The following is a 15,359-nucleotide window of genomic DNA, read 5'->3' as shown; positions in this document are numbered from 1 at the left end:
GTCTGAACTTTCTTATTGATTCTGATTCTGAAAGGTCAGAACTGTCTGTAGTACCTCTGTGTCCCGCCAGGGTGCCTGAGTTGCACAAGACTAAGCAAACATCTGTGCTTTTATCACCCTGCCCCGCCCCTCTTTCCTGCTTCCCAGGTCAGGGAATGACCCGACCCTCACTGTGGTGTGTCTGTCAATCAGCACCCATCAAACACTGCAGATCGAGTCTCCTCTGAGCTTTCTCTGTGTGTGTGTGTCTGGGGGTGCCTGGAGCTGACTGGGACATAACCAGTCAGCAGCTTGGACCTGGGTGTGTGTGTGTCTGGGTTTCTGGTCCTTTCTTGACTCTGTGGCTTTGTCACTGTACAACCCCAGTGTCCCCACCCTGTCTTTGGTTTCTTTATCTGTTCAAAGTGAGAGATAGTTTAGATCAGTGCTTTGCAACTTTTGTCTTGTTTTGTTTGAGACAGGGTTTGTCTGAGTAGCCTTGGCTGTCCTAGAACTAACTCTGTAGACCAGGCTGGCCTCGAACTCACAGAGATCTGCCTGCCTCTGCTTTCCAAGTGCTGGGATTTGGGGAATCAACTTAGGATATGTGTGACAGTGTTGGCTTTTGCCCTGCTTTTGTTACAGGGCAGGTGACTTAGTTGTCTATTATTCCACTGAAACACCACAACCAAAAGCAACTTGGGGAGGAAAGGGCATATTTCATTTATACTTTTACATTGCTGTTCATCACTGAAGGAAGTCAATACAGGAACTCAAACAGGGCAGGATCCCAGCTGATCCCAGCCATAGAGGGGTGCTGCTTACTGCTTGCTCCCCATGGCTTGCTCAGCCTGCTTTCTTATAGAACCCAGGACCATCAGCACAAGGTTGGCACCACGAGGGATGGCACCTTTAACACCCGATTCTGTGTTACCCTCTCGGTACAGTTTGCGCGCCACTGTACTGTGCGCTAGTCAGGTAAAGGCCTGGAGATTGAAAGAACACACAAAGAGACCCGGGTCATTCGAAAGGAGATCAGCCGAATGCCGTTTATTCAACCTTGGGGAAATCCTTATGTACTTAGCTGCTGCACACGGATTTCCACCCAGGCAGGTGGGAAATTACCACACCAAAGATGGAGCCAACAATGCCCTACAGCTAATCACCAGGCCGGGCAGAGGGAGCACAGGAACAAACAGAATGTTTTACTTAGCTGACCAGAAACTGTCCTCAAGATGAACCCCAGGAGCAGGGGTAGACCCGGGCCCTACAGGCACCACCCACAATGGGCTGGGCCCTCCCCAGATGATCAGCAATTATGAAAATGTTCTATAGGCTTTCCTGTCTACTGCTGGTAGATGAGTCATTTTCTCAGTTAAGTACAGGTTATGACAAGTTAACAGAAAACTAACTGGCCAGTAAATGAGAACACTGGAGTGTCAGCAGGAACAAACCCTTCCGCAGGTACTACCTGAACTCTTGGCGACACTGAGGACAGCTTCTCTAGGACGCTCTTGAAAAGAGGCAGACTGGGGGGCTGGAGAGTGTTCCTAAGACCCCAAGAGGGGCTAGCACAGTCCCTGGGCTGACTTAAGTCAGAGCATCCTCTCCATCCATGTGTGGGAGGTATAAGGAAAACTTGGGGTTCAGTGGATGATTCCCTTATATAAGGAAGTCCAGCCCTCATCCTGAATCCTGAGCTGTGGGCCAAGCTCTGCTTTGGCTGCGAATAGTCAACGTTAACCAAAGAGTCACAGTACAAAGGCCATCCAGGACACCAGGCACAGTGTCCAGGGGACGTCCTCCTCTTAGACAACAAGTAGCTAAGGTCTCCATGTCTCCTCTATACCCAGCTGCCCTGCTATGCTGGTCCTTGGCTCTCCTGCCTGGTTTCTGAGGCTCAGTGTATACAGGCCAGCTCCATAGACACTATGGTCTCTGGTGGACGGTAGCCCTTCCCTGTAGGCACGACTAGCAAGGTAAAAATCTGCAGAAGTATGGATGATGGGGGAGGGCCCAGGCCTGGGCCAGCCCCTGGGGGCTGGATTCTGGCTACAGACTCTCCCCTTGTCAGTATAACCATTTCCACCTCCAGAGTCCAAGGGTCCATGTCTCAAACAGTCTGAGCTGTGCTAGGCACGACAGAGGGACACCTGGTGGGTGGGCAGCATGGGCTTTGAGGAGCTCCTGGACAAGGTGGGTGGCTTTGGCCCCTTCCAGCTGCGGAATCTGGTGCTGATGGCCCTGCCCCGGGTGCTGCTGCCCATGCATTTCCTCCTGCCCGTCTTCATGGCCGCTGTGCCTGTCCACCACTGTGCCTTGCCTGGTGCCCCTGCCAACCTCACTCACCAGGACATGTGGCTGGAGGCCCATCTACCCCGGGAAACTGACGGCAGCTTTAGCTCCTGCCTCCGTTTTGCCCATCCCAAGGCTCTCCCCAATACCACCTTGGCGACAGAGGCACACAGCTCTGGGGAGCCTGAGGGTGAACCCACCACAGTACCCTGCTCTCAGGGCTGGGAGTATGACCGCTCAGAATTCTCCTCCACCATTGCAACTGAGGTACTTGAGCCCAGGGGGTGTGGGATGTGTTAGTGCCTGTCACTACCTTGGGGGTTGTTGTGTGGGTGTGAGATAACCTTCCTCTGCTCTGAGAGTTTTTGCTTGCCTGTGTGTAGAGTCTATGGATGGAAAGCCCTGAGTTGAGGTCTGGGTTTGGACTGAGAAATTCATCTGTTATATTCACTGGGAGCTGATGAAGGCAGGGGAGGGCTAAGGTGGCTCCAGAGTGTTGGAACAGAAAGCCGAGGAGGATGTCCTTGCAGTAAGAGATGGATAAACTACAAAGGCCTCCATTTCTTCCCTTTCCCTCATTTCCAGGACCAGGTCTGAGATTTACATGATTCATCCAGAAAGGAAGGGTGGGTGGAGATAGAGTCTCCTGGGGTTGGGGGTGGGGGAGGGAGAGGACAGCAGGATTCCTGGGCAGTGGTGATGGTCCAGGGAGAGGCAAAGCCTTCCCTTTCTGATGCTGAGGTTGCTAGCCAGGGATGGGGTATCTTCCGGAATGTCAGAGTTGCCCTGGAGCCTGGAGAGGAGAGACTGGTGCTGGCTGGAGAGGGACTCACCCACATGAATCGCCCCTTCCTCGCTTGTCTGCAGTGGGACCTGGTGTGCGAGCAGAGAGGGCTAAACAAGATTACCTCCACCTGCTTCTTTGTCGGGGTGCTGCTGGGGGCTGTGGTGTATGGACACTTGGCTGACAGGTTAGACAGGCACAAGATAAATAAGGGACCAGGCGGAGGGAGCTCCCTCCCAATGGGATCTGACCTTGCAACGGCCCTTTGCAGGTTTGGCCGGCGCCAGCTTTTGCTGGTGGCTTATGTGAGCTCCCTGGTCCTGGCCCTGGCATCTGCCGCCTCAGTCAACTATATCATGTTTGTCATCACCCGAACTCTCACTGGCTCAGCCCTGGCTGGTTTCACCATCATTGTGTTGCCACTGGGTGAGGCGGATAAACACGGGAAGGCTTGCAGGGCCGGTGGGAGGCTGATAGAATTAGATGGACCCATCTGGCCCTTGCTAACTGTCTTCCTGTCTCCGATGGCTCCATGGCTCCGGGTCTAGAGCTGGAATGGCTGGATGTGGAGCACCGCACTGTGGCTGGTGTCATCAGCACCATCTTCTGGACAGGAGGAGTGCTGCTGCTAGCACTGGTTGGGTACCTGATCCGGAGCTGGCGGTGGCTTCTGCTAGCTGCCACCCTGCCATGCGTCCCAGGCATCATCAGCATCTGGTGAGAGCTGCAAGCAGCTGGGAGTGACAGATGCATGCAACCAAGACAAAATTAACTAGACTAAGGTTCTAAAACAGGCTGAGGAGATGGCTTACCTGGTAACAGCACACACTGGAGGACCCAAGTTCAATTCCCAGGACATACATCAGGCAGCATGCAAGCCCAGCTCTAGGGGATCAAACACCTCTGGCCTCTGTGTACATATGTGCACACATACAAACATGTACACATGCATATACCACACACATACACACACACACACAAAGAAACTAAGAGATGCAGAAACAGAGTCGGGGACCAAGAGACAAAATGATTTCAAGAGAAGCCAGAAAAACAGAAATCAATAGAAAGAAGATGGCACAAGACACAGGCATGGTGAGACCGAGACTGAGCCAGAGAGAGGTAGTGATAACAGACCGTAACTGAAAGGCAAATGCCAAGGGTCCGATGAAGACACACAGGCACAGGTAGTAAGAAACAGACAGGAAAAACAGTGGTCAGAGTCAGACACTGCCAAGTGGAGGCTGGGGTTTGCCTTCAAGGGACAAGGATGGGACGCGGCCTGCATGGTGGTGGAAACTGAGGCAGGAGAATGGAGGGCCTGGCAAGGTGGGTGCTTTATTGCCTCCTAATGGGGACCTGTGTATCAGTATGTTTCTTCAGCCCTCATCCTGCATCTTCCTGCCAGAAGTGTTGGCTGTGTTGGGGGCTAAGGTTTTGAGGGTAAGATAAATTTAGTTGAGGGGGCTAGAGAGACAGCTCAGTGGTTAAGAACATTGCCTGCTCTACCAAAAGTCCTGAGTTCAATTCCCAGCAACCACATGGTGGCTCACAACCATCTGTAATGAGGTCTGGTGCCCTCTTCTGGCCTGCAGACATACACACAGACAGAATATTGTATACATAATAAATAAATAAATAATTTTTTTAAAAAAAAAAGATAAATTCAGTTGAGTAAGCAAAGGACACCTTGGAAGACTGGGGAGTGGGTTCTAGGCCTGAATAACGAATCAGGGAAGAGGTGGCTTTGTTTTTCAAGACCAGGGTTTCCTCTGTGTTGCCCTGTCTTGCAACTCACTTTGTCGACCAGGCTAGCCTCAAACTCGTATATCCACCTGCCTCCGCCTCTGAGTGGTGGGCCACCACCACCCGGCTGCAAGGTAGCTTTTAAATTGGGCCCAAACAGGAGTTCATGGGACTGAACAGTAGGAGACCAGGGGCAGGGATTGGGGGTGGCCATGTCTTTTCATGCAGAAGGGGCTGCATGAGTGAGAACCTGGAGTCTATAGTCTGGAAGCTCAGGAGGTAGAGGTGGCTTGCAAGGCTGGTTTGTGGCTGAAGGGTTCTCTGGCTTCTCCCCTAGGTGGGTACCTGAGTCTGCACGATGGCTTCTAACCCAGGGCCGTGTGGAGGAGGCCCAGACATACTTATTCCGCTGTGCCAAGCTCAATGGACAGCCTGTGAGCGAGGACAGCCTGAGCCAGGAGGTAAGGGTGACAATGGATATAAGAGAGTCCCCAGGGGTGGGTGTCTAAGTGCCCCTTTTCCTGGGCCCACCATATATGACCAGAAAAGCCTTTATCTTCCAGTGGAGAGCACCTTGTGGTCTTCCAGTAGAGAGTAGCCTGCCTGGCTCTGGTGGGCCATCTCCTTTACTCCAGGTCCTCCACGTGTACTCCCCATCCCCAGTACTGCTGGGGAGAGAGATATGCAGAGAGCGCACAGGCTTCTGAGACAAGCTCTGATGGCACAGCCTTGCTCCTGCCCTCACCAGGTCCTGAACAAAGTGGTCACTGTGGAACGGGTGCTGCGAAGACCCTCATACCTAGACCTGTTCCGAACCCCGCAGCTCCTACGCATCTCACTGTGCTGCATGATGGTGTGGTAAGAAGGGGCTGAGCTGGGGCTGGGTGTGAAAAAGGTGAGGGCCAAGAGTGACTGGGGAGGATAGACAGGGAGGGGACTCTGACGGAGGCAGGCCCAGTGGAGTAGGCAGCTCTGTGACTTGACATCTACTTTTGTGAAATGAACGGGTTGCTGTCAGTTCCTGTGTCACAGGGTTGCTACTAAGATTGGGGTAAAGGCATTTTGGCCACTGGTAACCTACTTGGGGATTATGGGTGACTGGGAGTGAAGGGAGACCTCTAGGCTGCCAAGAGGCAGGAGGGGGCGAGGCAGAAAAGGGCTCTGGAGGAGCTTTGTGATTCTGTTCAGGTTTGGAGTGAATTTTGCCTACTATGGCTTGATTCTGGACGTGTCCGAGCTGGGGCTGAACGTGTACCAGACGCAGCTGCTGTTGGGGGCTATGGAACTGCCCTCCAAAATTGTGGTCTACTTCCTCGTGCGTCATGTGGGACGCCGCCTCACAGAGGCTGGAACACTGCTGGGTGCCACTCTGACCTTTGGCATCAGCCTGCTGGTGTCTCCAGGTGAGCTGAGGTCTTGAGGCCTGGCAGTTTGTCTCTGCTCTGGGCAGACAGTCTGGCTTGCACCCAGGGAGTTCCTAGAATCATTAAATCCAGGAACTAATGATTAGTTTCTAGAAAAACTGCGAGAATCCCTTTCCCTCCAGGGACCAAGTACTGGGTCACAGCTCTGTTGTTGTTGGGAAAAGGGTTTTCTGAAGCTGCCTTCACTACAGCCTACCTGTTCACATCTGAGTTGTACCCTACTGTGCTCAGGTGAGTTGTGGTCCCAGGCGACTGACTTGCCTTAACAAAGGCATCTGCAGTCACACTGCCCTATCTGTTCTTTAGCTACAGCCAGGTACATCGTGGTTGTTTGCCCAAGTCTTGGAGAGCACAGGGAATTTTATCTTTTGTACTGTGTGACCTTGGGCTACATTAACCTTATGGGGCTCCTTTGAAGAAAACAGTTCCAAAAATGCCCGTCCTACCCATGGTGTTGCAGAGCCCTTGGGGATAGTCTCTGGGTACAAGGCAGGGGCCTCCCCTCCTTGTAAGCTACAGATCTCCCTTCAACACTACCGGCTTATAGCTCCTCATAGCGGTCCCTGAGCAGCACTCTGGTAGAATGGGGGTTCCATCCTCTGGTGGGTACTGGGTAGGGAGTGAGAAGGCAGTATCAGAGGCTGCCAGCCCAGGAGGGGAGCCTTGTGATGCATGTCCCCCTCATCCTCTCTTGGACAGACAGACAGGATTGGGACTCACTGCACTCATCGGCCGGCTAGGGGCCTCTTTAGCCCCACTGGCAGCCTTGCTGGATGGAGTATGGCTGATGCTGCCCAAACTTGCTTATGGGGGAATTGCCCTGCTGGCTGCCTGCGCTGCACTCCTGTTGCCCGAGACAAAGGTGGCACAGCTGCCAGAAACCATCCAGGATGTAGAAAGAAAGAGGTATATGTACATGTGTGTGGTATTCATGAGTTCAAATGCCTAAGCCCAACACTTGAGTGCCAAGGGGAAGACAGTTAGGTGCACAGCTACATTTGACATCTGTACATGTGTACACAGGTGTTTTGAGGTGTATGCCCTGTGTGTGTAAATTGTATACATAAAATCATACATAAGTCCATACCTTTATGTATATACTGACATCCGTGAAGAGATACACCAGAATATGTCCAGACGCATATGGGAACCCTGAGACAGTCCTTGAAGGCTCCAGGACTAAACCCCACCATGTTCCTGACCCCTCCTTCCTCCTTGTCCTGTCCAGTATTCAGGAAGAAGATATGCAGGTCTGGAACTGAGGGAGACTAGAGATAGCCCTCCACAGGAGCTCTGCGGGACCAGAAACAGAAGGCAGGCTCCTGAGACTGGAACATCACAGCCCTGTGCCTAAAGATGAAGTTGCCACTGGCACTTTCTGTATTCTTTCAGTCTCCAGCAACAGGACAGCCTCCCAGAATGCACTGGGCACTCCTCATGCCTGGGGGAATTCTGTAAATTAAGATGCCTCCTGGGTTGGGGCAGTATTGAGGTTTGGAGAAATTCCTCCATTGACTTGATCCTCAGCTCTGATTCTGGTTTTATCACTGTTCATCTCCCAAGTGGAAAATGAAACTTCCTAGCAGACAAGATATATTGTCACACTCAGACTGAACAAGGGGATTCTAGGAATGTTGCTGAAGGACAGTTCTCTGCTCATCTCTAGTACACGAGACTGACGGGTGTGCTGTCTCTGGTGCAGGGATAGGATCTGCCCAAGGACGGGACCAACAGATGGAGCTGCTTGTGTCCCTGCTCCCCCATCACAGTCTAGGCTTCATACCTACAGAGTTAAAGTTATGAGAGTCAACATTTTATTAGAGAAACCAGGGAGCTGAGACTCAATAAATGACCTCGATGAGTATACTTGGAAACTCCAGCATTGCTGGGAGAAGAACTGGGAAGCCAGGAGATCACCATTCTAAGTGGGGTAGCCTATCCAGATAGGAATTGGGAAGCAAAGAATTGGCAGAGCAAGTCCAGACTCAGGTCTACCACAGGGCCTAGGCCCAGACCCCTGGGATTTCACTGTTTTCCTCCCAAAAGGACTAGGGAATTCCAGAGCTTCCAGTGGACCGAAGAGAGGGTGGGAGGCCTGAGTTAGGATGATCAGTCCCGTGAATGGCTCATTTGGATCTTATCTCCACTGGGTCATAGATATAGCAGCCCACATTGCCAATGTTCACACCTGAAGGAGAAAGTCCTGTCACCAAGGGCTTTGGTGGAATGAGTGTTGAGGGCTAAAGGGAGAGGGGAGGAGCTTGGATGTCTGACTACAAAAGAAGTTCTTCACACATTCCCATAGGCCCCAGTGTCTGGGGTCTGGCTGCCCACCTTTGGGGCCAAACAGGTATCCATAACAGGGGATGTGGCAGTAGGGTATGCCATCATGCTGGAAGACAGAAAAAGAATCTCCTTAGTCTGTCTCTTCCTACTGGACTCCTTCCTTCAGCATAACTTCCATTTCTGCCTTGCTCACCTCCGCGTGACTCCCAGCAGTCAAGGTCTTCCTACAACGTTGGCACCTCAGGCAGGGTCGGTGCCAGTTTCTGCCCAAAGACATCACCTTCTCCGCTGGTGGTGGAGAGAAGTGGTAGCTTTTTCCATCCTAGGGACAGGGCAAGGCCAACTCCCTGCCTCAAGTCACCACCCTCCCCCTCTGCTGCCTAAGCAAGCTTTCTGTTGTCACTTACCAAAATAGACAGGTTCTCCACATCCAGGGCACAGTGAGGTCTCCCCAGTAAATGTCTTCATGTAGGGAGGGCCTTTAATGGGAAGAGGCCCCAGATAGGGCTATGGTGGAGACCAGGCACTAAGCAGAGCCCTCCAGCCCCTGCCAGTGTATGGCACTGTCCACTTTCTAAACCCCTTCTCCACCACACCATACCCCAGGCAGCCATGAATGCGCCTCCCTTGAGCTCAAAACTCATCCTACCCTATTGGTCATCTTCACTGGGGACTACCTGCTGCCTTGTTACCCTCCCAGGGCCTCAGGAGCCCACTAGTTCAATGTTTCAGTGCTGGCAGTAACTCAATCATCAGGAAACCTGAGCTGATATAGGAGTTGCCCAGGGCAGTGGTGTCAGGTGTTGGGGAGCATGGTGTCACTGCCCACTGTGGGGAGTATAAGGAACAGGAATAGAGAAGAATCTGAGGAACTGGCCCATCCTAGTGAGCCCTAACTTTAGGCCTTTCCTACTACTGCTCTGGCTGGGGAAGGGGCCCAGACTCCAGGTCAGCTTTCCTTCTCATTAGCCGTCACCTGTCTTCTCTGGGTGTTTCTTGAAAAATGAGAGTGATCATGCTATCTGCCCAGTTTTCCTTTTAAAGTCAACTCACATGAGAGAACAGAAAAAAAAAAAAAAAAAAACCCAGGGCCACTGACAGGACTGCCAAGAGCAGTCACAGGTCTGTGGCACAGAGGGCAGGAGACCCAGTGTCTACTGCAGTCTGAAAGGTCCAAGGAGCAGGACAGGTGAAGCCCACCTTCACTTACTTTTCTTGGCCTGGGGGAGGCCAGCCTTTGGTCTTGGGGGTCTAAAGTTGCTGGGGCTGAGGGAAATGCTGCTGGTAGGGGAGGGAGCGTGGGGACTGTTGGGATAGAAACCCACACCACCAATGTTGACCCCTGCAGAGAGAAGACCCAATAAGGGAAATCAGGCTCTAATTGCTAGCCACAGGGAGAGTTCTGAGGCCCCGGCCCCTTCTAGGCTGGAACTTACCTCTAGGTCCAAAGAGAGCCCCATAGCAAGGCTTGTGGCAGTATGGCCTCCCGTTGTGCTGGGCACAAGCACAGGCAGAGGAAGGGGTCATTCAGGGCCAGGGGACGTGCTCACCGGCCTTTTCATTACTGGCCTCAGGTGCAAATGTGCACTGTGACTATTCTGATAGTGATGGGTGAGAGCTAGTATGTCAGATTGCCACTGTGGGCTAGGGATTGAGGATATGGGTGGGAGACAAGAGCTTACCCCTCCCTCAAAGCCATGGGCCAACAGCATCACTGAGACTCCCAAATTTTGGCTGGTATGAGGCCCATCAGGTGAATAGCCCCTGATGTTGTCTGCTGAGGTTGCCTTTGGCAGGTTTCCAAGGCTGAAATTGTGGTCTATCAGGGTGGGGGGTGTGATAGAGGGCTGTCACCCTGGTCAGGCCTCACCTCTGCATGCCCACCAGGGGACAAGATGCCGTGGCAGCGCTCACATTTCAGGCAGAAACGGTGCCAGTTCTTGCCTAAGGAGCTCACTTTCTCGGCTGTGGGGAACAAGGTGGATCCGGGCTGTCAGGAGTCCAGCTCAGCTCCAGGTGCCCTCCTTTTGTCCTTTCAGCTTTCTGGGGGAACCAGCCCAGCTGGTCTCGCCCTCTGGAGACAATGAATAGTATCTCCAGGAGAAAGTTTCAGCCCACCCTGGTGCCTCTTGCCTTAGACTCTTGGTGGCAGACACACACACACACACACACACACACACACACACACACTTATTCACTCACTCAAATGATACAGGGACCCCGGGGGCTCACACTTATCTTTACTCCTTGGTCCTAGCCTCACCGAAGTAAACTGGTTGCTGGCAACGTGGACAAGTCCAGCTCATGGTTCTTCATAGGACAGCCTAGTCCAAACAGCAATTCTAGGCACCGGCAGCTAAGTCCCGCCCCTCTGCCAGCCCCACCCACTGTCCAGCTTTGGTCTCATCAAGTTAGGGCTGCGCATTGGACACCAAAAACTTTGAGCTGAGGGACTGAGGCGATTTATCAATTTATTTTAAAGAACTTCAAAGAATGAGTGGAACCCCGACTTGGGAGAGAAGGAGCCCTGAGTTCAATGGCTCGTTTTCCAGGTCAGTGAAAAGCAAACAAGCAAGCATCAGGCAGGCATTCTTCTAAGTGGTTTAATTCCTCCTTAGTGGAGCAGGGCTGATAGCAAGGTGATGTGAAGTCCACCTTTCAAGTAAATCACACACACCTTCATTTTCTTGTTTGTACAAAGAGTAGGAACATGGTAGCAGTCTCCATGGCATGGGGTTGTAATAGATAAATTAATCTCAACAGTGCCTGGCACATGACTGCTATGAAAACAGTATGAAGAGTCCCTCAGATGAACTCATAACCCAGACTGTAAATTCCAAAATGTGGTCCTGCTCATAATCTATGACTTATGCATAAGATTATCAGACTTGTTAAATTTAGAAGTTTAAGTTAAACACCAGCCATATATTTCTAACTCCAAGACTTTAAAATGTTGTGTAGTCACTGATCACCATACAGGGGTGCAATGGCTAGCTACAACCCAATGGTCACACAGCTGGCCCTAGTTAAACTAAATGGGTCACAAACAAAACCCAAACCTGAAAACCATGAACCTGGGAAGTGACTAATAGGAACCGGGTTGGTGGAGGTGGTGAGAGAAAAGACGACAAGAAGGTGTGTGGGATGGTATTAATCAGAATGTTACACATGTGTATGAAATATCAGGTAACTAAATTAATTTAAAAATGAAAAACCCCTTAGCAATTACATCCCCAAAAGCCTGATAGAATATATTTAAGTTGTAGAACACATCTTAACTTTATTAGTTAAGTTTTGGTTTTTTGGTTTTTTGAGGCAGGGTTTCTCTGTGTAACAGCCCTAGCTGTCCTGGAACTAGCTCCTGTAGATCAGGTTGGCCTTGAACTTACAGAGAGCGCCTGCCTTTGCCTCCCGAGTGCTGGGATGGATTTTAAAGGCATGTGCCACGACTGCCCGGCTCTACATCTTAACTTTTAAACCAGACTTTATTATAAATATTAAATTTGTTATCAGTTATACAGCTACTCAGACGAGTCTTTTTTAGATTTTTACTTTAGGTGTTTAGGTGTTTTGCCTGTGTGTACACTGATGTGCATGCAGAACCCACAGAGATCAAGAGAGAGTAGGACCCCTGGAACTGGAATTACAGGTGGCTGTGCTCTGCCGTGTGGACTCTGAGAAGTCGAGTATTCTTAACTGCTGAGCCATCTCTCTAGCCCCATTCAGACGGGATTTTTTAAAATGACATTTAACAAAGTAAATAGAAACAGAGATATAAAAATATTTTAAAATGTGGCAAAAATAGCCCAAGGCTGGGGAATGGTCTTGCTCAGTGAAGTGCCTACTATTCAATCCTGAGAATCTGAATGTGGGTCTCCAGAACCCAGGCCACCATCGCCCGGCTAGCTGTTTTGTTTTTTGACCTTCAGGTTGAACTCAATATCAGTCTCTGGGTTTTTAATTAATCGTGCTATATTTGAATCAGATAGTAAAATGTCGTCCATGTGATGGTAAACTATAGACACAGGAAACTGCTTACATATCACATCATGTGGTATTACATGTGCTGGTTAGTTTTCTGTGTCAACTCGGGGAGTTGAAACCTCAACTGAAGAGCTGCCTCTATCAGACTAGCTTAGCAGGCATGCTAGTGGGACCTTTCCTTCACTACTGACTGAGGTGGGAGGGCCTGACCCACTCTGAGTGGTGCTACCCCTGGGTAGGTGGTCCTGGTGGTAAGAAATCAGGTTGAGCAAACCCTGCCTGGAATCCCTGCCCTGACTTCCTTTCATGAAGGACTATAAGTTATAGAATGGAATTGACCCTTTCCTCCTCGTGTTGCTTTTGGTCATGGTGTTTATCACAGCGACAGAAAACAAACTAGTAACAAACAAAATAGTAAGCGTATTATATAACATTATCCAGTGGTAAGAAGGCAGGCAGTACTGATGCGTGCTACAGCAGGGGCGAACCATGAAAACATTAACGAAGAAGTGTGATTCTATTTCTAGACCATCTTATCAATTCCTGCCTAACCGGCTCCTCTCCATGTATCCAGTACCAGGCTATGGAGCACAGTGACTCCTACAGCACCCCCCCTGCTGAAGGGTAGATAGAGCCCAACCCAGAACAGCCAAACCTGATTAAAAATTAAAAAGGCAAATACAGTCTAGAAGTAAAATTGGCCTGCCAACTTCCTGTTTTTACCCCTCCACACAGTCAACTATGAGCTGTCTGCTCCCTTAATGAGTGAACACCGTCAGGCACTGTATCTCCAGTGCCTCGCTCAATCTCTCGCACATAATGTGCAATAAGCCATGTCTGTTAGTGAGAGAACGGAGACTACTCACAAAAGTCCCGGCTGTGAACACTGTTGCTAATGGAAGGGATGTGGAGAAAAGGGTCCAGGAGGACTCAAGACTTGGTAATGAGGAAGGCCTGGATCTAGGGAAGCTCAGTTGCCTAGGTACAAGGTCTCTTTCTTTTCTTGTTCCTTTTTTCCTCAGAATTTGGGATTGAATTTAGGGATTGGTCAAGCTAGGCAAGTGCTCTACCACTGAGTTATATTCCCGACCATGCAGTTCCTTTCTTTTTTTTTCTTTTAAATCAATACTTTATTTATTTATTTATTTATTTATTTATTTATTTATTTATTTATTTATTTATTTATTTATTTATTTATTTATTTATTATGTATACAATATTCTGTCTGCATGTATGTCTGCAGGCCAGAAGAGGGCACTAGACCTCATTACAGATGGTTGTGAGCCACCATGTGGTTGCTGGGAACTGAACTCAGAACCTTTGGAAGAGCAGGCAATGCTCTTAACCACTGAGCCATCTCTCCAGCCCCTGCAGTTCATTTCTTAAAACACATAACTATTAACATGTATGATACAAAACAATATGATTAGACTAAGCCCAATTATAAGTATCAGGTAACTAAGCTAGGCATGGTGGCACATGCCTTTTATCCCAACACTCATGAGGCAGAGACAGGCAGATCTCTGAATTCAAGGACAGCCAGGACTACACAGAAAAACCTCATCTCGAAAAAAACAAAAACCAAATCAAAACAAAACAAAAAACCAACCAACCAAACAAAAAATATCAGGTATCTAATTAAAAAAACGTGAAAATTTGCTTTGGCAGCAAACCATCCCTACTATTTACAGACATTCACAAGACCTACTAATTAAGCTCAATTAGCTGAAGCACAAATGATATGTATCATTCATTGACTGTGTGGCAAATGAGGGAATGTGGGAAAGTGTGATGTAAACTATAAGCTCCATATGTGTATCACTGTTGTTAAGTGTTTGGTTCACTTTGCAGTGAGTTTGATTACAAATATAAACTCTACTAATTGTATGTTTCTCGAGACTGGCTCATATATATGATCACGTGCTTGTGACATGTAAGGCAATACCAAGAACTATGAGCTAGACATGTGGCAAATGCCTGCCATCCCCTCAGGCAAAAGGATGGCAGACTGAGGCCAGCTGGGCTATACCAAGAGACCTGTCCCAACATGTCATCCTAATGAAAAAAACCAAAACCCCTTTGTTCTAGATAACTGTTTAAAACTTGAATTGACTAGAGGGCTGGAGCAGTGACTCAAGGCTAAGAACACTTGGTTTTGAAGAGGACTGAGGGACATGGCAGCTCACTACCATTCCTACCTTTGGTTCCAGGGTACCCAGTGCCCTCTTTTGGTCTCTGCAGAAACACAGACATGTACACAGAGATATATGCAAACAAAACATTCATATCCATGAATATTAAATAAATATAAAAAACATTAATGGACTAGAAAACTTCTGAAAGGAAAATAACTCAGTTCTGTAAGTTAATGAAAGTAAGTAATAGAAAGCTTTACCTTTTGTAGTTTGTATTCCTTAATTTTTTTTTTTTAAAAAAGAGGAGTAGAGAAAGTCACTTAGTAATAGGATTCATGCCTAACATGCACAAGGTGCTGGGCTCAATCCCCAGCATCTGGCATCTCTCTCTCTCTCTCTCTCTCTCTCTCTCTCTCTCTCTCTCTCTCTCTCTCACACACACACACACACACACACACACACACACACACACACACGCAGGGAGGTGAGGGAGAAAGACAGAGAGACAGACTGAGAAAGACAGAGAGACTTGAGAGACTGACTCTGAATTTGCTTTCTTAAAAACATAGCAATGCCTAACTTAAGAGAGAACCCGTGTGTATGGCTGATCACATATCATCCCTCTCCTGTTTTCGAGCACCATCTTATCCTTACAAGCTTTTGTTTTTTTCTTTTTGGAGAAGGGTTTCTCTGTGTAGCTCTGGTGGTCCTAGAATTCACTCTGTAGAC

At 49.3% G+C, this 15,359-nt stretch overlaps 2 protein-coding genes across 5 annotated transcripts; one reads left to right on the top strand and one right to left on the bottom strand.

Annotated features, from left to right (window-relative positions):
• Nucleotides 1-2,059: 2,059 nt before the first annotated feature.
• Nucleotides 2,060-7,745, top strand: Slc22a7 (solute carrier family 22 member 7). 3 transcript variants are annotated; one of them, XM_050122736.1, is made up of 11 exons: nt 2,063-2,175; nt 2,410-2,541; nt 3,142-3,245; nt 3,330-3,484; nt 3,607-3,775; nt 5,139-5,262; nt 5,550-5,659; nt 5,990-6,204; nt 6,348-6,456; nt 6,925-7,131; nt 7,454-7,745. In XM_050122736.1, the coding sequence occupies exons 1-11, from the start codon at nt 2,149-2,151 to the stop codon at nt 7,485-7,487; spliced, it is 1,386 nt and encodes a 461-aa protein (XP_049978693.1). In that variant the 5' UTR covers nt 2,063-2,148; the 3' UTR covers nt 7,488-7,745. The 3 variants fall into 3 exon arrangements, with proteins under 3 accessions (XP_049978692.1, XP_049978693.1, XP_049978694.1); XM_050122735.1 differs by having other exon boundaries at nt 2,060-2,541; XM_050122737.1 differs by lacking the exon at nt 2,410-2,541 and having other exon boundaries at nt 2,067-2,175.
• Nucleotides 7,746-7,943: 198 nt separating this feature from the next.
• Crip3 (cysteine rich protein 3) lies at nt 7,944-13,650 on the bottom strand. 2 transcript variants are annotated; one of them, XM_050122739.1, is made up of 8 exons: nt 10,775-13,647; nt 10,382-10,476; nt 9,948-10,005; nt 9,722-9,853; nt 8,919-8,990; nt 8,705-8,799; nt 8,560-8,617; nt 7,944-8,413 (listed from the first exon to the last, which is right to left on the bottom strand). In XM_050122739.1, the coding sequence occupies exons 1-8, from the start codon at nt 10,815-10,817 to the stop codon at nt 8,352-8,354; spliced, it is 615 nt and encodes a 204-aa protein (XP_049978696.1). In that variant the 5' UTR covers nt 10,818-13,647; the 3' UTR covers nt 7,944-8,351. The 2 variants fall into 2 exon arrangements, with proteins under 2 accessions (XP_049978696.1, XP_049978695.1); XM_050122738.1 differs by having other exon boundaries at nt 7,944-8,617; nt 10,775-13,650.
• Nucleotides 13,651-15,359: the final 1,709 nt, after the last annotated feature.

The sequence above is a fragment of the Alexandromys fortis genome, unplaced genomic scaffold (genome assembly GCF_014885135.2).
Source record: "Alexandromys fortis isolate MF-2015 unplaced genomic scaffold, M_Fortis_MF-2015_v1.1 scaffold_212, whole genome shotgun sequence".
NCBI lineage: Eukaryota > Metazoa > Chordata > Mammalia > Rodentia > Cricetidae > Alexandromys > Alexandromys fortis.
This window is presented reverse-complemented; position numbering and strand designations above follow the sequence as displayed.